The sequence below is a fragment of the Capsicum annuum genome, chromosome 10 (genome assembly GCF_002878395.1).
Source record: "Capsicum annuum cultivar UCD-10X-F1 chromosome 10, UCD10Xv1.1, whole genome shotgun sequence".
NCBI classification, from domain to species: Eukaryota; Viridiplantae; Streptophyta; class Magnoliopsida; order Solanales; family Solanaceae; genus Capsicum; species Capsicum annuum.
This window is the reverse complement of record NC_061120.1, coordinates 1,570,608-1,595,015: the sequence shown is the minus strand read 5'-3', so window position 1 is coordinate 1,595,015 and position 24,408 is coordinate 1,570,608. Positions and strand designations below refer to the sequence as shown.

The 24,408-nt window shown below is 36.1% G+C and overlaps 2 protein-coding genes and 1 non-coding gene across 7 annotated transcripts; 1 reads left to right on the top strand and 2 right to left on the bottom strand.

Annotated features, from left to right (window-relative positions):
• Nucleotides 1-1,425: 1,425 nt before the first annotated feature.
• Nucleotides 1,426-4,788, top strand: LOC107845910 (zinc finger protein CONSTANS). Its single transcript, XM_016690415.2, has 2 exons — nt 1,426-2,163; nt 4,447-4,788. The coding sequence occupies exons 1-2, from the start codon at nt 1,636-1,638 to the stop codon at nt 4,522-4,524; spliced, it is 606 nt and encodes a 201-aa protein (XP_016545901.2). The 5' UTR covers nt 1,426-1,635; the 3' UTR covers nt 4,525-4,788.
• A 1,958-nt stretch (nt 4,789-6,746) lies between these two features.
• Nucleotides 6,747-9,159, bottom strand: LOC107844087. The gene is made up of 2 exons (XR_007046040.1): nt 8,209-9,159; nt 6,747-7,692 (listed from the first exon to the last, which is right to left on the bottom strand). It is a non-coding gene; the product is annotated as an uncharacterized LOC107844087 (transcript).
• Nucleotides 9,160-15,409: 6,250 nt separating this feature from the next.
• Nucleotides 15,410-22,488, bottom strand: LOC107845430 (pentatricopeptide repeat-containing protein At4g22760). Of its 5 annotated transcripts, none has more exons than XM_047398361.1 (5): nt 21,160-22,478; nt 20,795-21,086; nt 18,214-20,544; nt 15,929-16,125; nt 15,410-15,740 (listed from the first exon to the last, which is right to left on the bottom strand). In XM_047398361.1, the coding sequence occupies exon 3, from the start codon at nt 20,133-20,135 to the stop codon at nt 18,405-18,407; it is 1,731 nt and encodes a 576-aa protein (XP_047254317.1). In that variant the 5' UTR covers nt 20,136-20,544; nt 20,795-21,086; nt 21,160-22,478; the 3' UTR covers nt 15,410-15,740; nt 15,929-16,125; nt 18,214-18,404. The 5 variants fall into 5 exon arrangements, with proteins under 5 accessions (XP_047254317.1, XP_047254318.1, XP_016545223.1 ...); XM_047398362.1 differs by having other exon boundaries at nt 22,210-22,478; XM_016689737.2 differs by lacking the exon at nt 20,795-21,086 and having other exon boundaries at nt 22,210-22,488.
• Nucleotides 22,489-24,408: the final 1,920 nt, after the last annotated feature.

The following is a 24,408-nucleotide window of genomic DNA, read 5'->3' as shown; positions in this document are numbered from 1 at the left end:
TACCAGTTACTCTAAGCCTCCCCTTTTCTCTCTCTATATATCATATCCTTTCAAATTAGAGTCACGAAAGCTACCTACTATCTTGTAGCAATTTTAATTTATACCAAAATTGAAAAAAAATAAAAATTAGTCCCTCACAAATAAAGATGAAATTTGAATTTTATGTCATTTTTTAAGTAAAGTTTAGGTTGAATTTAGCTAGAGTAAAAGCATTTAGTATACCTGAATTATGATAAATCTGATATAACACACTTTAATTTTATAGGGGTTCTATTACCTTTTCAAACTAAATTTTAACGTATTTTTATCATTCTTTTTAACTGACGTAGCATCTTTATTTTGTTAACCTGACGTGATATCACGTCGGTATAAAAGGATGACACAAATCTACTCAAATTAAATTCAAAAGAATAATGAAATCCCTATAAAATTAAAATATATCATAACAACTTTGACTATACTCGAGAGGTAAATTCTACTTTATAGTATCTATTATTAATTTCAAATCAACCAGACTCCTTCATATAAATCCATTTATCAACAATTTTTAGTAATTATTTTTTCATTCTTAATTCAATCAAACATGAGAATTTTTTTTTTCTTTCTTTGCTAAAATAACTTAAACTATCATAAACTCCCCCTACCCCTACCCCACCCACTCCAACCCCCTCTCTAACCCCCTAATCTAGATTAAGCAACTTGACTCTTTTTCTTATCCAAGCAAAGTGCTAGGATAGTACCTATAGAAGTATAATAACCATGGAAATTTTCCAATACTCTATATAAAGAATATCATTAATACGTTGAACTTTCGTGATCTCGAGTTTGAGTCTTGAATATAAAAAAAAAATAAAATTTAATCAAAAAGGTTGTCCTCAAATGGATTTCATCCGGCACGAATTTGGATTAGTCAAAATTCAATACAGATATATCGGACACCAGATCTTATCCGGCACGAATTTGAATTAGTCGAACTCCAATACAGATATCGGACACCAGATGAGATCCTGCTCTCAAGTTCGAGTCCCGAATATGATTTTTTTTTTGTAAAAAATGCTATCCTTGAATGGATCCTTATCTGGCGCAACCTCAGATTAGTTAGACTCCAATATAGATATCGGACACCAGTTGGGAAACTCAAAAAAAAATAAGAACTTTCATACCCCCTCCCCCACGATGCAACCCTATATAAAGATTATCATTAATAAGTTGAACTTTCATGCTCTCGAGTTCGAGTTTTGAATATGAAATTTTTTTTTGGTAAAAAATGCTAACCTCGAATGGATCCTATTTGGCGTGACCTCGGATTAGTCGGACTCCAATACACATATCAGACATCAGATTCTATTCGTTGCGAATTTAAATTAATCTAACTCCAATATAAATATCGTACACCACATAATTAAGAAACCCAAAAAAATAAGAACTGTTATATCCCCCATCCCCCAACACCTTCACCCTACACTCCCCACCTAATCTACATTAAGCAACTTGACTCTTCTCCATATTCAAGTAGGTGCTAGGATAGTACCTAAAACTATAAGAACCATGGAAATACATATATATAATTAAAGACACATCATCATTTCTCCATTCAAAAACTTGTTCAAACTTGTCCAAATATATTAAACAAAAATGAACATCAAGAAGTGTGAGTTGTGTTGCAAGAAGAGAGCAAGAATGTATTGTGAATCAGATGAAGCAAGCCTTTGCTTTGACTGTGATTCCAATGTTCATTCTGCAAACTTCCTCGTAGCTAAACACTCTAGAAATCTGCTTTGTCATTCGTGTTCGAACACAACTCCATGGTCAGCTTCTGGTCCTAAGCTTTCTCCTACACTGTCAATCTGCAACTCCTGTATCGAAAACCCTAGTACTGTTCAATTGCGTAATGCAGTTGTTGAACGTGTTGAGGAAAACTATCAGTTGGATACATATGATGATCACAGTGATGATGAATACGTGAGTAGCAGTGATGATGAGAGTGACATTGATGATGATGAGAACTGTGAAGATGATGGGAATCAAGTTGTTCCATTGCCTTCTTCATCTTCTTTATCAGGTGCTGGAGATGGTGGAGGAGCTAGGGAGGAGGGTGGTGGTGGTTGTTGTTCTTCTTCTCCATGGAAGAGATTGAGGGAAAGTGATTGTTTACATTCTGAGGTAATTGATTACTTACTAGCTAGCTACCTGCTCTTTTTACATTCTAGAGTCTTGGCGTAACTGGTAATGGCTGTCGTTATGAGACGAGGAGGTCATGGTTTGATTTTTGAGCTGTGGAAATAACTTTCTGTACAAATGTGAAATGTAAGGTGGGGTTGCGTATAATAGACTCGTCATCGTTATGATGAGTTGTTTTTTTTTTTTTAAACATCTGGAGTTTTGGCGTAATTGCTAATGATTGTCATCATGAGACTAGGCAGTGGCGGGTCCACCTTGTAATCAGAGGGTTCATCCGAACCTCCTTCGATGGAAAATTATATTATTTTTACACAGTCAAAAATATTTTTATGTATATATAGTAGATGTTGAACCCTCTTCGACTAGTACGTGTGTTTACTTCTGAACTCCCTCAATGAAAATCCTGACTCCGCCACTGAGACTAGGAGGTCATGGTTTCAAGCTGTGGAATAACCTCATGTGTAGAAATGTAGAGTACGGTTTGTGTATAATAGACTTGTCATGGTTTTGAGCTGTGGAAACAACCTTCTGTAGGAACTGTAAGAAATGTAGGGTAAGGTTGTGTATAATAGACTAGTTGTGGTTTTGAGTTGCTTTTTCTTACATTCTGGAGTCTTGGCGTAACTGGTAATGGTTGGCGTTATGAGGCCAGGAGGTCATGATTTCGAGTTGTGGAAATTAAACAACCTCCTATAGAAGTGTAGGATAAGGTGGTGTGTAACAGACTCGTCGTGGTTTTGAGTTGCTTTTTTGATATTCTGGAGTCTTGACGTAACTAGTAATGGTCGTCGTCATGAGATCAGTAGGTCATAGTTTCGAGCTGTGAGAACAAACTCATGTAGGGTAAGATTGTGTATAATAGACTCATTATGGTCTTGAACTGCTTTTTTTTTTTTTTTTTACATTCTGGAGTCTTGGTGTAACCGGCAATGGTTGTCGTCATGAGACTAGTAGGTCATGGTTTCGAGTTGTGGAAACAACCTCCTACCGAACTGTAGGACAAGGTGGTGTATAATAGACTCGTTTTGGTTTTGAGCTGCTTTTTTTTTACATTCTGGAGTCTTGGCATAACTGGTAATGGTTGGCGTTATGAGGCCAGGAGGTCATGGTTTCGAGTTGTGGAAACAACCTCCTATAGAAATGTAGGATAAGGTGGTGTATAATAGACTCGTTGTGGTTTTGAGCTGTTTTTTTTTTACATTTTGGAGTCTTGGCGTAACTGGTAATAATTGTCATTATGAGGCCAGGAAGTCATGATTTCGAGTTGTGGAAACAATCTCCTATAGAATGGTGTATAATAGAAAAATGTGCTCTTTAACTAAATGGGAGCTTAGTTATGTAAAAGTCATAATTAATACATAAATGTGCTCTTTAACTTGACTTCAACTTTCATCTACGTCTTTCAATTTTGGATATGAATCAGTAGACACTTAAACTTGTATAAAAATGAACAAGCATACACATACGTCCTATGTGGCATCTTACGTGGCCAATTCAGGTACTACATATCGCGTTTTATGTGTATCATGACACATAGGACGCGTATCTCTATTTGTTCAACTTTATGCAAGTTTAAGTGTCTACTTGTGCACATCCAAAGTTGGAGATCGTAGTTGTGAATTGAGGCTAAGTTTAAAGGCATGTTTATGTATTATGCCTATGTAAAAAGTTGGACATTGAGGTGGAGTTAGAATCGATGGATCTCGCGCATTACGGGAGCTTAGTTAGGCAAAAGTTTGGATGCTGAGGTGGAGATTGAATCTAAAATTTTGAGTTTACAGATTCAGAAATTTAAAAAGAGGCATTTTATGAGATTTTTGATAAATTAATTATAAAAATTAAGTGGATTTTAAAATACAAATACAAGGTTCAGAACGAAGCTATTGAGTTTTGTCCAACTTGTAAGCAGATTTATAGCTCCGTCCTTGTCAGAAGAACTTAAGCTAATAATTTAAGAGAAAACACACTCCCGATAACAACAACATAACCTGTGTAGAATATAGTTCCACAAGTGTGGTCCCGAAAGGGCAAAATGTATGCAGATCGTATCTCTATCTTTGTATGGGCAAACCGACGGTTTCCCATAGACACTTGGCTCAAATACATTGACATTCACTTTTTTTTATTTTGACATGCTCAAGTTTGACTTTAGTTCGTCCATTTGTCACCCCTAGTCTGATACAATACGTGCACGCACGTGCATCTTCGATCAATTTATATATTGAATCCGCCTCTGTTGTGATTTCTTCTTACGTGACAATGCAGGATGAAGAGACATGTTCATCAGCGATAGGGTTCGTGAGACCAATGAAGGCGCTTCGAACAAATGAATTATGTGAGTAATAACAACAATGCGTTACGAGTACTCACATAACAACAACAACAACGTATTCAGTGTACTCACATGAAAATATAACATATTCAGCGTAATTTTACAGGTAAAGTCTGAAATTATGTTGAGTAATAACAATGCGTTAAGTGTACTCACATAACAACAACGACGTATTCAATGTACTCACATGACAATATAACATATTCAACGTAATTCTACAGATGGAGTCTGGAATTGTGTTTCTCTTATACAAATACAAGTTTTGTACTTTGCCATTTTCTGGTTTTTTTTCCTTTCCATTTTGTCTTTATTTTCTTGGTGTCCCACTTACTGTATGATTGATTATTTATATTGGGGTTCGATTATTTGACAATTCATGTTCAAAGTTCGAACCTGATAGAATCTAAAAGTAACAATATTTATATGCAAAAGTAATTTTACTATATCATTTCAATTCACGCTCGTTCAATACTTTATTTACGAACTCATGTAGTACTCATGTTATCGTTAAAGAGACTTATACGCTCCACTTACTGTCTACTAAACGAGCGTAAGAGTGAGCGAGACTTATACGCTCCATTCATGAAAAAATAGCGTAATCGGCATGAATTGTGGCGAGATGGTTATAATTCTCTATTCTTAATCAGATGTCTTCAGTTCGATTTCACGAGAATAGAAAAATAAGAATGGAAAAAAGAAAAGAAATCCATATAGGAAGCGCTGCTCTCAGAAATGAGTCTTACAATGTCCGAATCTAAATTTAGTCGGTCCTAAATATGGATATCGAATATCGGGTGGAAAGCAACAAGAACAAAAAGAAAAAAAAAACTTGTTGGGAGTGGTCCCAAATACGAATACAAGACATCACATGAAAAGATTAAAAAAAATAAAATAAAAAAATCTTGTTACGAGCGTCATTTCTAGAAATAAGTCCTGCAATGTCCGAATTCAGATTTAGTCAATCCTAAATATGCTCGAACATCGGTTGAAAAACCAAAAAAAAATCCTATTGGGAGCGATCTCAAATACGTACATCAGACATCAGGTAGAAAAAAATAAAAGAAAGCAAGAAAGAAAACATGCTGAAAGCACTGAATTCAAATTTAATCGAATCCCAATATAAATATCGAACAGCAGATAAAAAATCAAACAAATTTCAAAAAAAACAACAATGTTGTTTGGTCTATTGTCATATATCAATCAATGCATGTCTACTAAAAGGACATATCCATATGACCAATCATATCACATCATCATTAAAAGACATATGAAGTTTCCTCAACTAACATTCTTGATTTTATTTTTTTTCGGTTTGCTAATTCAATTTAACAATGGATTAGAGATGAATTATTAAAAAAATTTATTAGTCACACAAAAAATAATTTATGGCTATTTTTTTTTCTTTTAATCATTTGGTATTTAGTGTTGAGTTGTCTTATATAAGTTATAGGATGTGAAATTGATTTTTTTTTAAAAATATGATTTCGATTAATTCTCAGCTGATGAATTATTTCTAAATTGAGTTAGATTCAAGGTTCAAAAGATTTGCCTTTTGCCCTTATTTTGTGTCGATTTTTAATTTTTGTTCGTCATAGCAAACCACTTTTTCATGAGTATAAGTTTATATTTCCGTGTCATATTAGTTATGTTCGGGAATGACTTTAGTTTTTAAAGAACTTAGGTTATGCGATCCCTACTAGACTTTTAAGAGTTTAAGTTTGATTGCTAAAGGACAAAAATCAAAGTCCGTCTTTTCTCGAAAGTATCTTTATTTTGGAGGGGGGGAGGGCGGGGGGGGGGGGGACATGGTCAATTAGGAATTATTATGTTCGCGATTCTTCATCCATCGATGAATAAAATGCTCCAATTTTCCATTCTCAAATGAGGTCGAAAAGTGGATTGACAACAGGTCGACACAAAGTGATTCCTCATGCTCAAACATGAGCTGATCTCATTTAAAGAGCAAAGCATGCAATTTTATGATCTATTTTTTTTTTTTTAACTTCATATCATGATTAGATTAATCTCGATTTTTGATTTACCTAATGTTGGATCTCATCTTATGCTGTCCACACGTCAGTTTATAGGCCTTGGCATGCGGGGAGTGTTATGTAGTAGTCTCAAGAGTAAATGAGAATATCGAAATGTGTAAATTTAAATTAATTATTAATTATTTAAATTTTTAAATAAAAAAATTACACACTTCAACATAACTTCAAGTTTTACACTAGATTATCAAAAAGAATTTCCACATCCCATTACACAATTTATTTGAAATATCATATAAATGATCATATTACAAGGAAGAGCAATTATAGTACATGCTCCTTATCTCCCACAAGAAAAAATAAAATAAAATAAAAATTTAAAAAAATGATAAGAATAATTTAAAAAAAAGCTAGGAATTAACATTATAAATTAATAGGTCCCTAGATCATGCATACATTTTCTTGGAAATCCAATCTGACTTCTAAAACGAAAGTATCGAGCACAGATCAGAGGACCCCACCAGGCATAACATTGATTACTGACTTCTATAACGAAAGTATCAACCACAGATGAGAGGACCCCACCAGGCATAAGTTCGATTACTGACTTCTAAAACGAAAGTATCAATCACAGATCAGAGGACCTCACTGGGCATAAGTTCGATTACTGACTTCTAAAACGAAAGTATCAAGCACAGATTCGAGAACCCAGGACCCCACTATGCATAAGTTCGATCACTGACTTCTAAAACGAAAGTATTGACCACATGTCAGAGGACCCCAGGATCCCACTGGGCATAAGTTTGATTACTCAGGTCAGGAACTGACTCGTAAGTCGCCTGGTTGAGATCCCTCCATCATTAATCCAGGACTTAATCTAAACATGAGTGAACAAAACTCCATTTGATTAAGAGCACCATCTCCATCTAAATCACCCTCAGCCAACATGCAAACAAGTTCATCATCTCTCAATTCATTTAACCCCATCAAAGTTGTGTTCCTCTTCAAGCTTTCAAATGTGATGAGTCCTACACTTACATCCATTAACAAACAAAAACCATTGTATAATTCCTCCATGAATCTTTCAACACCCAATGTGTCAACCATTGAAGGAAAATAATCTTCAAAACCTAGAGGATCCTCATGAAGAGCCTCCATGCATGATATTGTCTCCATCGAAAGCCAGAAATTCTAACAAGACAATTTAAAAAAAAATAAAAATTACAAGAATGTCACACTTGAGATAATTTGATGATACTTAAAAGTTACAACTACATTTGCCACCATGCATGAGTGAGTCATAACTACTGAGGTCAGTAGCGAAGTCAGAAATTTTGACATGTGAAGGAAGTTGCTATATTTACCAAAGGTCAAGTCAGTAGCGAAGTTAGAAATTCTGATAGGTGAAGGAAGTTGCCATATTTATCTAAGGTCAGTAGCGAAGTTAGAAATTCTGACAGGTGAAGGAAGTATTTATCAAAGGTTAGTAGCGAAGTCAGAAATTTTGACAGGTGAAGGACGTTGACATGACACAGAAATGAGTGGCTACTTTAGGAGAGACAGAAGTGATGCGTGAAGATATTTGAAAGCTCACGAGCATGTTGAATCATGTCGATTTTTATCTATATTTCTAGATGATACTAAGTGTGGAGTTTTGGAGGAAAAAAAAAAAAGAAAGTTGAAATAATAATGCAATAAATGTCACACCTGAAATTTGAATTTGCGATCTAAAATAAATCTTGAACCGCTTTTTACCGCTACAATAGAAGCTTCCCTTAAGTCAAAGAAGGTCAAACCTACTATGACTTGTAGTAAATCTTGAACCACCTTTGAAATTTGAACCTGCGACCTAAAGTAAATCTTGAACTGTCTTTTACCGCTCAAGTGACTTAAAAGTAAATACTGAACCGCCTTTAACACTATTATAGAATTTCAAGAAAATATGAAAACACACACACACAAAAAGTTGTTTTGGCCCAACCTTGTTGCACAAAAGGCGATTCAGATGAACCCTCTTGACCAAAACTAGTTGCGACCACCTCGATAAATATGAGAGCCAATGTGAATATAGTCCTTTTACTAGGAAAGAGAAGTGAAAAAAAGAAAAAGCTGGTAAAATGTACTATATTGTAAATGATTGAAGTTGTTGGAGCTTATAAGTTGAGGCTATATATTGGTCCAAGAAAATAGATGTGTTGTATATATATATATATATAATTATATATGTATGTACAAATATGTACTATATATTATTTATGTAAATGTGGTGATATTTGGTTGGTTATATTTGTTGCTAGTTCTCTTTCCTGGAAGTTACATGGAAATTAGAGAAATCATATATCATTTGAAAAAATTTGTCATGTGATACAAAAATATTTTGTTTTTTTGTGAGTGTTTTAAGCTGAATCATTCTTTTTTGTTTTTGTTTTTTTTCTTGTACAACATGATAAAGATGTTTGTGGACTATGGTAAAAGTTATATGGGTCCATAACTTATAGTACCATGCAAAAAAAACAAGGCGGAGCGAATTCAAAAAAATTGTCTCAGTTCAAGTTATTGTATACAATTTGAGAAAGTGAAGTTGGAATCACGAGTAATCACGGACAAATAGATCTTTTTGTGAACTATGATAAAAGTTATATGGGTCCATAACTTATAGTACCATGCAAGAAAATAAGGCGGAGCGAATCCAGAAAGATTGTCTCAGTTCAGATTGTTGGATACACTTTGAGCAAGTAAAGTTAAAATAGCAGGTAATTGTTATGTACAATTCAGACAAATGAAGTTGAAATCGCAAGCAATTTTTGTATACAATTTGAGTAAATGAAGTTGAAATCGCAAATGATCACTGATAAATAGATCTAACACAATTTTTATTTGTCTAAATTATAGTTAGAGTTTAAACTTATTCACAGATGATATATATAATATTTAGATAATTAGGTCATTTTGTAAGTATTAAAGATAATTGATATATTAGCTGATAATTATGGCGTCTGGATTAGCTTATGCATGCTTCGATTAATTTCACGGAAATACATTATAATACATTATACAGCTTCTCCCACAACGTAACACATATACGGAGTAACTCTATCAATGGACGAATCAGTTAGTGTTTAAGTAGATAATTGCGGTCTCTCGAGCAACTTATGCCTTGGTAATCTCTCAAGGCGAAGTCAGGATTTCAACTAAGGGGGTTTAATGTTTGAAGAAAACCTAGCTGAAGGGGATTCAACATCTATTATAAGATACATAAAAATTAATTGTAATCATATATAAATGATATATTTTTTCGTCGAAAGAAGTTCGCATGAAGCCCTACTAAAAAGCTGGTTCCGCCCCTGCTCACTAATACAACTATCAATTAATTCTCTCCATCAAAATTTGAACAAATCCTCATCATTAAAGATAGAATAAAAATATAATTAAAGCAACTAATTAATATATTTAGTGTTGCTAAGTGGCCCCTTTAACTTTTGGGGAATTCTTTGCCTTTTATTTTATTAACAAATATATCAAATCAACATCAAATAAAAGATTCTTTAACAGCTATTTGTCCTTATTTATTATATCAAATCAATCAGTGTTTAACTCGTGAATTATTACAGTAGTCATTTCTTATGTAATTTTTAAAGAGAAATATAGAAGAAATTACAAGGTGAGAAATCGAAATAAAAATTGAAGTAATCAATTAACTGAGTCATTAAGATTCTCATCTCTCTGTTTTCTTAGTCTTTACAAGCACGAATATTTTTTTTTTCTTAAGTTGCGATATTTAAGTAGATAAGCATCGTGTTTTGACCGGCTTAGATACATCTTGATTAATTTCACAAGGTATCTGCAGTCTGTTACCTTCCATTAATATAATTATTGCGTAATTTTATACATCAAAACTTGAACAGATGACTCACCTACTATTTTTGTCTCCATTAAAATTTGAACATATAAAACTTTATAGTTATTTAACTTACTTCATTAATTGCTATATGCCACACAGATCTTTTTCTCTGAAACATAGAAGGTACTAGAATGATTTTTTTTTTCCCAACATAACTGATAGTAATTAATAAAGAAGATTCAATTTTTTTTCTTTTCATTTTTTAGTCGGTGTTCGATATCTGCATTGGAGTTCCAACTAATACGAATCGCGCGTTGCAGTTCCCATTCTGGGGAGAGTGCTCTCAACAAAATTTTCTCCGTACCTAGGACTTGAACTCGAGATGTCTGATTAAGAATGGAGCAGTCACACCACTACACTGCAACCTGTATTGATATAAGAAGATTCATTTTTTTTTTAATTCTCATCCGGTGCTCAGTGTTTGTATTAAAGCTCCAATTAATTCGAATTGCACGTTGCAGGGTCCATTATGAGGATAACGCTCCCAACAAAATTTTCTCCATACCCAGGACTCGAACCCGAAACTTCTGATTAAGGATGGAGTAGTCCTACCACTACACCGCAACCCGTATAATTGGTATAAGGAAGATTCAATTTTTTTTATTCTCACCCGAGTTTGGTGTCCGTATTGAAGCTCCGACTAATTCAAATCGCGCGTTGCAGGGATCATGGGTAGAGCTCCCAATAGAATTTTTTAAATTCGAGACATCTGATTAAAGATGAAATAGTTCCATCACTGCACCGCAACCCGTATTGGTATAAGGAAGATTGAATTGAGCAAGAGTAAAAATGAAACTAAGTGAAATTTGAACTTTTACAAATTAATGCAACTTGTGACACTTAGGGACAATGAATAAAATAAGTTTTATTTGTTCTTTTCAAGAGACAAGTAGAATATCTAAATAGTGGAAGATTCCTTGGGACAAAATTCAAACAATGGATTGGACAATACATCACCATCAAATACTTTGGTGGCTGCAGAGTAGTGGTAAATAATCCTCCATTCTTAACTGATAGTTTTAAATTCAAACTTCTGAAAATAAAATTATTTTTGAGAAAATACACTATTTTTATCCTAAATTATATACAAAATTACTGAGATGCACCCAAACTTTAGGAGGTTCCTATTACCCCTTGGACTAATTAAAATCGTATTTTTGAAAACCTAAGTGCCTATGTGACATATACGTAGCACATCAGTGAATCAACACACTGAAGGTCCACGTAAGCAGACGTATGTGCCACGTAGGTACTTAGGTTGTCAAATATACGGTTTTAATTAGTCCAAGGGGTAATAGGACTCTCTTAAGGTTCGGGTGTGTTTCAGCAATTTCGTGTATAATTTAGAATAAAAACAGTGCATTTTTCCATTATTTTTTGATAAAAAGCGTTTTGAATTCTTAACTGCCGCTAGATTAGTCAAAGTTTCAAAGCGGATGTCAGACATCAGATAAGAAACCAAAAAATGATTGGACAGCTGTTAGTTTCTCTTCACCCTAAACTAACGATGGTTATTATTACTTCTTATAGTGATTATTTCTGAAGATTTTGAATTTGAGTTTCTGAAAATGAAATTATTTTCGATAAAAAATGTTTACTACCAAAATAAATTTTATACGATATAGTATCCAGATTAGTCAGAGTTTCAAAGCGGATGTCAGAGATCAGATAAGAAACAAAAAAATGATTGAACAGATGTAAGTATCTCTTCATCCTAAACTAGCGATGGTTTATTATAGTGATTATTTCTGAAGGTTTTGAATTCGAGCTTCTGAAAATGAAATTGTTTTTGATAAAAAGTGATTTACTGCCAACATAAATCTTATACGACACAATATCCAGATTAGTCAAAGTTTCAAAGTGAATGCCAGACATCAGATAAGAAACCAAGAAATGATTGGGCAAGTGTAAGTATCTCTTCACCCTAAACTAGCGATGGTTATTATAGTGATTTCTTCTAAATATTTTGAATTCGAACTTCTGAAAATGAAATTGTTTTTGATAAAAAGCGATTTATTGCCAAAATAAATCTTATATGACACAATATCCAGTTAAGTCAGAGTTTTAAAGTGGATACCAGACTTGAAGCGGATATCAGACAACAGATAAGAAACCATAAAACGATTGGACAAGTGTAAATATCTTTTCATCCTAAACTAATGATGGTTATTATAGTGATTCCTTCTGAAGATTTTGAATTCGAGCTTCTGAAAATGAAATTATTTTTGATAAAAAGCGTTTTATTGTCAAAATAATTTATATGATACAATATTCAGATTAGTCAGAGTTTCAAAGCGGATATCAGACATCAAATAAGAAACCACAAAATGATTGGACAGGTGTAAGTATCCCTTCACCCTAAACTAGCGATGGTTTATTATAGTGATTATTTCTGAAGGTTTTGAATTCGAGCTTCTAAAAATGAAATTATTTTTGATAAAAAGTGATTTACTACCAAAATAAATCTTATACGACACAATATGAAGATTAGTCAGAGTTTCAAAGCGAATGCTGGACATAAGATGAAAAAATCAAGAAATGATTGGACAGGTGTAGGCATCTATTCATCCTAAACTAGCTATGGTTATTATAGCGATTCCTTCTTTTTCTAAAAAATTTTAATTAATCCGACGGGCTCCAAAACAGATATTGAACACTAGGTAACAACAATAGTAACATATTCAGTGTTCTTTCACTAGTACAACTTACAACATACTCAGTGTATTTTCATAAAATGGGACCTGGGGAGGGTAAAGTGTACGCAGTCGATATCATTACCTCAGATGTAGTAAAGAGACTGTTTCCGATAGATCCCCGACTCAAGACAGATAACGATACAACAAATAAATCACATAAAAGTAAACAACGATAAAGAATATCACACTGCTAGATAATAAAGGAAGCAAGATACCCACAAGGTAATACGCAGATTGTCTTCGATAAATCTTCGACTTAATAAAAAAGAAGATAACAAACACATGGTAAAAAAAAAATTAGACAAGACACACACACATATATATATATATTTTAAGGATCGTACATACCATACTAGGTTTAACATTTAATTGTACAATTTCTTTAGGCATAATACATAAATATGACCCTAAACTTGACACCAAATTATAACATTGACCTTAAACTTTGATAGTGGACAAGCAAGCCCTTTAACTATACAAAACCTGAACAAAATGATACTCCGATTTTGCAACTACACGCGTGTACCTCACTTGCACTGATGTAGATTACTAATCCACTAATATGGTGCCACCTAATAAAAAAACACACATTATAAGTATAACCTTTAACTTTATCGGTGCACAAATAGACCCTTTAACTATACAAAAGCTGAATAAAAAAACCCTTCAATTCCAACTCGGACGCGCGCCGTTTTGCGTGTACAACACGCGTTTTGCCACATAAGATAGGGGTGTTTATTTGTTCAGATTTTGAATAATTAAAGATCTTATTTGTGCACTATCAAAGTTTATGATCAATGTTATAATTTGGTGTTAAAGTTTAGGATTTCTTTATCCACTTGTAAGTTTCAGTGTGGTTTCCTCATTAATTTATTTCTAATTTTAAAAGTGTTTTTATGTCTTTGTTGGATTTTAAATTTTAATATTTAAGGTTGTTTCCACTGCTACGTCACATTTTTTAGTGCAAATTTAGATAGCAATTATTTGTTAAAATTATATAAAGAATTGGTGTAATTTTGACAGTTTTCACGACTTATGAAGTTTTTATGTTTATGAGAAAACATGCAACTTAAAAAGTTCAACTTGCAAGTCCAAACAAAACGTTAACTTCATCCCAATTAATTTCATATTATATTTCATCTCACATGGCCAAACGGACCCTAAGTTACAACTACATGTTACTTAACGATGGTTATGTCAGCACCAAAGGGTGACAAAATACGCTAAAATTGAGTTCAGAGGGGGTAATAGGACCCTTGCGAAGTTGACGTGTGTCGTAACAACTTTGACCATAGTTCGGGGGTACTGGATGCTCATCTATTTCTGGAGCGTTCGAACACCAAAGCTGTGTAGCGATCCTTCCGCATATGAAATCACATCTTTCATATACACATCGAGACTCTTTCTCGATTTGTACGTGTGTGTCATCGTAGCGCAAGGACCATTTCACTTTTTTTTGTATCGTTCCAATTTTATCGAATGTAGGGACTAAAGAATATACATTTGTAAGATTGTTTAGTAGGAGTTAGGAGCACAAGTAGATAGTTAGGGGACTAGAGGTAGGGGCGACCTACGTGGGTGCCAGGAGGTTCACCCGAACCCCCTCGACAAAAAATTACACTGTACATATAGGGTAGATTTTCTATATTTCTATAGATATATTAACCATGTTCACCTTGAACCAATGATGAATCACAGCCCAGTGGTACCAGGTCGCATTACTTGGGCCGCTAGCTAACCCTAACGTTGCAGGTTCGATTCCTGCCAGGTGTGCAGGCTTAGTTAGTATGTATGTATTCACAGTATCTAAAAAAATGATCAAACGAAAAAAAAGGCAATCCGGTACACTAAGCTCTCTGTGCACGGAGTCACAGTACCGCCGCTCTCCTTCTCTAAAACGACAACATAGCAAGTATAATCTCACAAAAGTGGGGTCCGGAGACGGTAGAGTGTATGCCAGACCTTACCACTACTTCCGAGATAGAGAAGCCATTTCCGGTAGGCCCTTGGCTGAAGGGACGGGCCATCTCTAGACAGCATAAATCAATAAACTCGCGGTTCCAACTTCACTGTATCAAAATGGTTCCACACTTGGATCTTACTAGCTTCACGATGCGCTCCTTCTTAAAACGACAACATACACAGTATAATCTCACAAAGGGGGGGTCCGGAGACGGTAGAGTGTATGCAAACCTTACCACTACCTCCGAGATAGAGAGGCTATTTCCGGTAGACCCTCGGCTCAAGGAACACGTTCCATCTCTAGTCTAGACCAAGCATAAATCAATGCACGCAAGCGCTCAGCTGGAAATTGAAAGGATGAACAGATCCTGCACTATATACGCCAGAGGCGGAGCCAAAACTTTAAGTCTCTGGGTTTAGAATTCAAGCTAAGACAACGGCCTCAAGCTTATGTATAACCTTAGCCAAAGTAACTAACAAATAAGGATATTTAATATATTTAAAAAAGCGATAAATTGCTTAAACACTATAAATATAAGCATTATCATTACAATTGCATTCGGCGAGGTAAGCGATCAATCATCTGTTCAGTTCGGGCCATTGGCAGCACTCTTAGTGTAAAATGACATTATGAAGAAGCTTTTGTCAGCCATGATGGAACAACTAAGCAACTCAGAGAACTGCACATCAAGAAATAAATGTCTGACTACAGTCTGCAACATCATTCAATCTCTGAATCCGAAAACCACTGTACACTATGAGAACTCGTCCTAGTGAAGTTTTATAGTTACATAATTGATCGAGCATACTATAATCACTTTCTTAGCTTCTTCTAGATCTTACCGCAAAAAGAGAAGTGTATGCTTACCTTTTTGTGCTTAGCTTTCGGCTTTCCATCAGTATCAAAGACACGGCAAATATTATACAACTTGTCCCCACTGCGTTCAGGTATAGATCCTCCCACTATTGTAATCTTCAGAAGTTGAGCTACTTCAGAGAGCATGGCAGTGGACGGAGATGCATCAATGTCAAGCTATCATTTGAATATGGACTATTCCATATTTCCTAGCAAAAAGAAAAACTGAAACAGTAAGCTAAAACAACAACATACCCCCTTTAGTCCCACAAAGTGGGGTCTTAGGAGGTTATAGCGTACGCAGACCATAGCCAATTTCAGGTAGTAAAAATCTAAATAACAGGACATTTCTTTGCTGACTCACTATCTACTCTCATATCCTAAGTCTAAAAGTTTATGCCAGAATTCAAAGCACAAACGCGAAAAAGAATCTGAAGCGACACTCAAAGTTAATCTATTATCTACATGTCATACGTAACAGCACAATTATAAGTACATTTCATGTCCACTGATGAATTGGTATAAAGATTATGAAACAAGTGCAAGTTTCATAGGATTTTGTGGGTAATAGGGAGGATAATTTAAGATTAAAGGGGCAATAGTATCTGGAACTCATTTAGCTACGGTCAAAATATAGACAATGCCCATGTTTACTTATAACTGTCGCAGCTTGCGCGCACCACACACCTCGACTAATTCCAAGGGTATCTGCTACCTCCAACCAACACAAGTCTATCCCCCAAGTCTAAAACAGATTGGAACGAATCACCTAGTATAAACAACATCAGGTGTTGGTTGTATAAAGTGTGTAAGAAATTTACACCACCTACTTTAGCCATTATGTTGAAATATTGGGTGGGATGCTCAGATAGTTCACACAGCTACGTTGAATTAATGGAGGAAAAACGTGCAGTAAAAGAGCTAAAAGCAAAAAAAAACAAGAAGAGCTTAGTGGGGTTTGAAGCCCCATCTCAGAGACGAGAGGCTAAGCGCCTACCACTGGACCAACGGACTACATTTGTATGTGGGTTCGGACATATATAATGATGTACCTTTTTTGGATTTTTTAGTTACAACTATAGGGTCTATATAAAAGCTAGTGGGTTCGGCCGAACCCCCATAAACCACTGTAGCTCCGCCCCTGTATATACGGCTGAAAGGAAACTATGTTGCGAAAAATGAGGAAACGAGTAGCGCTATATACGGCTCCATGAGTTAACCAATCGGCAGGTCTACTTCCTTGATATCATATTTCTCAAATTTGCTAAAAAAACTCTTTAAATTCTTATCGCGAGTTAGCATCTCCATCGACAAAGCAGAAGACTATGAGAGTAAAACCTCGTAATATAACTCAACACCCCGACGCACATGATAGCTAAATTACAGAGCATAACACAGTCGAATACTGGTCCATCCTTTATCATACGATAAGTCCATAACCCGGTCCATGCTATAAACAGTGATTGAATCAACACAACAACAACAACATACCCAGTATATTCTCACCAAGTGGGGTCTGGGGAGGGTAAGTGTACGCAGTCCATACCACTACCTTAGATGTGAGATAGAGAGGCTGTTTCCGATAGACCCCCGACTCAAAATAAAACAATCTAAGACTTAGAATTGCATTCATAATCAACAAAAACACTATAAGCCACTTTATCAAGTTAACGTCCACTCTAACAGCAATTCATTAAATTAAGTTTTTGAAGGGGAGCCTTGGAGTAACTGGTAAAGTTGCTGCCATGTGACTAGGAGGTCACGGGTTCAAGCCTTGGAAACAGCCGCTGGCAGAAATGCAAGGTAAGGCTGCATACGATACACCCTTGTGGTGGGGCCCTTCCCCGGACACCGCACATAGCGGTAGCTTTAGTGCACCGGGCTGCCCTTTTTTAAGGTTAACTGACAGATAGGGTGCTATTGGTCCAATTCTATTTCAATTCCAAGCAGCAGATATATAGGACAAGAACAATTTGGAGTTTTTCAAATTAAATCGTAGATGTTGTAGTGGAGCGAAATGATCAGATTCAAGAAACAGTATCGCCCTCGTGTATATTTACCATGATAAAATTTCCATAAACTAGAAAAGGACTTTGTAAATAACGATGGCTTCCCAATAAGAACCGGAATTTCAGCCACCAAATCAAAGATAAGTTAAAACGAGCGAGTTCTATCAAATTCAGTAACGCAGAGCTATGAGGTTCCACGATCATCACTAGACACTTTTTGAACTCGGTAATTTTGAGTCTGTACATTAGAAATAAAAAGTTTGACGATCTATATAGTCAGAAACATACCTCCAATTAAGGGTCATCGTCATCAAGTAATTTCCTATTGAAGCAAATGGTGGAAGGGAGGTCATCGTAACCAGTCATCAACAACGAAATATTATGAAGCTGGCATTACTTCCTTATCGGGAATGACGTTGACAGAGCTCATGTACGATGAAGTAAAGCAGTTGGAATCACGTTATTGCAAAGAAGACCTCCTAAGCTTTTGCTTCTTCTATCCAACTGCAACCGGGCAATTTGTTGTATCCCGTTTCTTCAACACCTTTTCTCAGCCTCTCGGCATCATCCCACCTTCCCGAAGAAGCGTAAATATTTGCGAGAAGAGAACGATAGCCAGAACTGTCGGGTTCCAACTCAATACAATGTGCGGCTGCAATCTCACCGAGCTCTAAATTGTTATGCAAACTGCAACCAAGAAGCAATGCTCCCCATACACCAGCATGAGGCTGATTTGACATGCCTTTAATCAACCCGTGTGCTTCTTCTAACCGCCCTGCCCTACTTAAAACGTCAACTACTATAGCGTAATGGTCAACTGAGGGAGAAAGACCATACTTCTGTAAAGAAATAAAGCAACGGTATGCTTCTTCTACCATTCCGATGTGACTGTAGGCAGTCAATATCCCTGTAATTGTGACTATGTTTGGGTTGATTTCAGCATTCATCATCTCGTCAAACAACTCGATGGCATCATTAGCCCTACCGTTTATTCCACATCCCAGTATCATGGCAGTATACACTACCAAATCTTTCTTTATCAAGCCGTGGAATAGATTGTAAGCTTTATCAATACTTCCACATTTTGCATAAAGGTCGATCAAACTGGTGGCCAAGTAGTCATCCATTTGAATTCCAGTTCCACGAATGAATGACTCGATCCAAGAACCAAACTTTAGATCTCCTAGCTGAGAACAAGCAGATATAGCACTTGCCAAGGTCATTCCATCAGGTCGCAAATCTAATCGAAGCATTTCATTGAACAGCCGCAGAGCTTCTTTCGCCCGGCTGTTTTGAGCATAACAAGCTATCATGGCATTGTATACTAGTCGATCTTTCCTACGCAATTGCCCAAAGAGTTCCTCGGCTGATTCAACATCTCCACATTTCGAGTATCCAGAAATCAATACGATATATGAAACAGTATTCTTTTGGTCCATTGCCTCAAAGAAACTGCGTGCTAACTCTATCTTCCCACAGTCTATATATCCGCTGATCATTGCATTCCACGAGGCAGTACTTCTCTCTGGCATCTGTCTAAACAACGCACATGCCCGCTCTATATTCCCCATCCTCGCATACCCAGAAACCATAGAGTTCCACGAAATAACATCTTTCTCCGGCATCTCATCAAAAACACTTTGTGCCATTTTTAAGTCACCAGATTTTACATATCCACCGAGTACTGAATTCCACGATACTATATTTTTCTCAACCATCTCATCGAAGACGCTTTGGGCAAAATCCATATTACCTACTTTTGAGTAGAAATCTACTAGAGCTGTCTGCACATGGACAGCATTACAGAAGCCATACTTGTAAACTTGTGCGTGAATCAATATCCCACCAGACCTGTACGGAATCCTTGCACAAGCCTTTAAAGCAGACGATACAGCAAAAGTGCTGGGACTAAGTCCACACCTCTGCAATTCTCCGTATAAATTAACAGCCTCCCTGAACTGACAATTCCTGGAAAAGAAACGGATAGTGGAAGCCACCGAGAAGACATCTATATTTCGCACATGATTGAGGATTAGTTTAATATAGTGTGAGGTATTATAAGAGTGACTGCTTGTAGAGTCGATTATCTGCCGAACTAGCGACGACTCAAGATCATAAAGACCATTAACAAGTATTGCAGCATGGGTTTGCTTTGTTTGGTTAATGGACAGACGCTTACCCAACAAGATACTAACTTTAGACGCCAGCATCGCCAAACATGTAGTTTTTTGCCCAAATCATAGAAAGAAAGGACCAAAGGCACTAAGACGAAAGCAGAAAGTTCATCGTAGCACGCTAATTAGACTAGTTTCATAACTAAATGCTACTATGAGAGAATGGCAATCAGCCAACCAACTCTAAACTGCCTATAAAAGTCTTACTGAACCCGAAAACAAGTCATAATAGCATACTCACTTTAAATTGAGTATCCGTTTCCATTCCTTTCTCTTGCCCCTCGTGCTATGATGATGCACGCCTATCCAGACCGTGCAAAGTAAAAGAGCGATAGATCAAATCACACAGCAAGAAAGCTCAGAGAAGGGAATTCACCCCAAAGCGGATTTTGTTCACTCTGCTCCTCCTGATTCCGTTGTTCTAGACGCTCAAGTCCGTATAGCCCTATAAAAATGTACAAATGAACCCTCAGACCAATGTTCAATATAACAAGAATTACCCGAAGAATGCAATGCCTGATGTATATCTAAAAGCTATAAAAAATAAAGTTCAAATTAGGAAACAACTGAGATTGGTAAATCTACCATGTTGTAAAACTTTCCATAACCACTTGAAATTATTATTACTTTTTTTTTCTTCAAAGTAACTGGTAAAGTTACTTTCCATAACCAACTGAAGGGGAGCCTCGGAGTACCTGGTAAAGTTGTTGCCATGTGACCAGAAGGTCACGGGTTCAAGCCTTGGAAACAGCCTCTGGCAGAAATGCAAGGTAAGGCTGCGTACGATACACCCTTGTGGTGGAGCCCTTCCCCGGACACCGCGCATAGCGGTAGCTTTAGTGCACTGGGCTGCCCTTTTTTTTTTTCTTCAAAATTGGGAATCGAACCTCTCAATAACAATGTGAAACTTTAGATAGTTCACCAATAGAGCTACTAAGATTCTTGGTTTTTGCTTGTCTAAGAGGTATTATCCGGAGTATGCAATGCCTGATATATATATATATCAAAAAAACTACAAACATAATAGTCAACTGAGGGATGAATTCAATCAAGAACCAACCTTTCTTTGTAGAAGAAAAAAACTACAAATTGCAACTAAATCGACCGACCAGCTGAGCTACTAAGATTCTTGTTGAGGGACCAACCAACTGAGATTCTTGTTTTTTTTGGAGACCGGCCAACTGAGCTACTAGGATTCTTGTTGAGGGACCGACCAACTAAGCTACTAAGATTCTTATTTTTTTGGGGACCGGCCAACTGAGCTACTAGGATTCTTGTTGAGGGATTGACCAACTAAGCTACAAAGATTCTTGTTGAGGGACCGGCCAATTAAGCTACTAAAATTCTTATTAGGGACCGACCAACTGAGCCACTAGGATTCTTTTTTTTTTTGGTGGGGGGAGGGGGGGGGGACCGACCAATTGAGCTACTAAGATTCTTGATTTGGGGACCGACCAACTAAGCTACTAAGATTCTTGTTTTTTTTGGGAGACCGACCAATTGAGCTATTAAGATTCTTGTTTTTTTGGAGGACCGATCAACTGAGCTACTATGATTCTTGTTCTTTTAGGACCAACCAACTAAGCTAGTGATCGACCAACTGAACTACTAAGATTCTTGTTTTTTCAGAGGGTGGGGGTGGGAGTGGGAGTGGAGGGTCGGGAAGGTGACTACAAGGTGGAGAATTGAACACGCAACACCAAGATAAAAGTTTAGTCGACCAACTGAGTTACTAAAATTCTTTTTTTTTTTTGGAGATCGACCAACAGAGCTACTAAGATTCTTGTTTTTTTGGAGACCAATCGAGCTACTAAGATTCTTGATTTGGAGACCGACCAACTGAGCTACTAAAATTCTTATTTATTTTTTTTGTGAAATCGACCAATTGAGCTACTAAGATTCTTGTATTTTTGGGGGATCCGCTAACTGAGCTACTAAGATTTTTTTATTTTTTTTTTGGAGGGGGAGGGGTCGGGAAGGGTACAAGGTGGAAAATGAATCGCAACAATAACATAAAAGTTTAGATAGTCGACTAATTGACCTATTAAGTTTCATTGTTTTATACTTGTAAATAAGTTTAACATGATGTTAATAATGTAAAATTACTTACAATTTAGTATATATGTCTCCCTTTTTTGCTTCTTGAAACCTGCAAAAAAATTGTAAAAACAAACAAAAAAAAAACAATCTTTGATTATTATCAGATCTGCATATAGAAAATTATATTGGCAAATTAAACATATATGGGTCTGAAACCCGGTCAAAAAGACTTGACCCGGATAGAGGTTAAAAATAAACTTTTCCGGGTCGGGTCGGGTCGGGTCGGGTCGGGTCAAGTCTATGTGCATCAACCAGAAAATCTATTTTTGGTTATTTTCATTGTACTATGTGCTAATTTTGTAATTAGAGAGGTATATTTTACTAATACTAAGCGTAAAAAGAAAAAAAAATATAATAAAATTACCTCGATTATATAAATTAATCGGTAAATTAAAATAACTATTTTCAGTATGTGAGACAAGTAATGTGAAACGGGCGAGTACGTTTACACTCTATTTTTTACTTTTTGACGAACATTTTAAGATGTATTTTAGTATCTTACTAAAAAAGAATGAAATGATACTTACCTAGCGTTTTTTTTTCGTATTTGTTGGATTTTGAATAGTAATTTCCAAGGTTGCGACCACTTTATTGATTATTATGTCACATCCTTGAGTGCAAATTTGATTAGTTTTAAAATGTGAAATAGGGATATAGAAGGTCGAAAAAATACTTATCCGTGCTAGTGTTTACGTTAGATTACGTTACTTTATAATGGTTAAATGATAAATTAAGATAAAAGTACACATTAGAGTAAAACATCTAGTATCCCGGAACTATGAACAAATTTGTTACAACACACTCCGGCTTCACAGGAGTCCTATTACCCTTGAACTAAATTTTAGCGTATTTTTGTTAATCTTTTTAGCTGGCGTGACATCTTTGATGTGGGTCTCCTTTTATGTAATAAAGGTATCACGCCAGTACAAAAGGGTGACAAAAATATACTAAAATTGAGTTAGGGTGTAATAGGACCCCGTGAAATTGAAATGTATCAGAGCAACTTTGACCATAGTACAGTCACTAGATGCTTATCCCAACATAGTAATTAACCATGATAAGTCATAAGATCATATATTGAAGACACTTGTCAGTTTGTCATTAAATATCGAGTGTGAGTAACCTTTTTCCCCATATGCATGTTTAGTGAAAAATTATAACCAAAAAAAAAATAGACAGTTCGGTGCACTAGCTCCTGCTATACACGGGATCCAAAGGGCCGCCGAACCATATAGAGTCTATTGTCCCCAACCTTACCTTGTATTTCTGCAAGAGGCTGTTTCCATTATTTGAACCCTTAACCTCCTGGTCACACAACTACAACTCGTATCGTTGCTCTAAAACACCCCCTCTAAAGGATGACTAAACAACAACAACAAGAAGAAGTGATCGTACTCACCCCTACTACGCTCTTTCGGTGCAGATTCAGGTACGAGTGCACCACCCGACAACTGATTCTGGCGGTATCTTGAGTATATTCGAGGTGGCGGTTGATCTAGGCTGAACGCACACCCAGTGTATTCCCACAAAGTGGAGTTTGGGGAGGGTAAAGTGTACATAGTCCATACCACCGCCTCAGATGAAGTAGAGAGGCTGTTTCCGATAGACCCCCGGCTCAGGACGGGTAACGGTATAATCAAACAGACAAACGAAAAATATAAAAGCGCACAACAAAAATGAGATGCACACTGCTAGATAATAAAGAAAACAAGACGCCCACGAGGAGGTAAAGGATGACTAAACAATCATGAAAAAATAAAAAGACACAAATTTACAGACGCAGCTAATATTTCATTGTTAGTAATACATGAAGAAAATCTTGTCTATGTTGCCTCAAGAATTGTTAGTGAAAATGTATTGTCAGTAACACATCTTTCATCAGTTGAGTCAATTGATTGATCAGTTGAATCCCTCTCTATGCATGGATTCTGAGGAATGGTCAGATCACATTAGCTCTATTACTTAGGAGCAATTTACAAGGAAGTAAAAGTCGAACTATGACAATAGGCCGATACTGCTCGCAAGATTCTGCATACGCTACTGTTTGTATCGTGTAAAGTAAAACTTAGGAGCAATTTACAAGAATGTAAAAGGCGAACTGTGACAATAAGCCGATACTGCTTGCATGATTCTGCATACGCTACTGTTTGTATCGTGCAAAGTAAAACTTAGGAGCAATTTACAAGGAAGTAAAAGGTAAACTGTGACA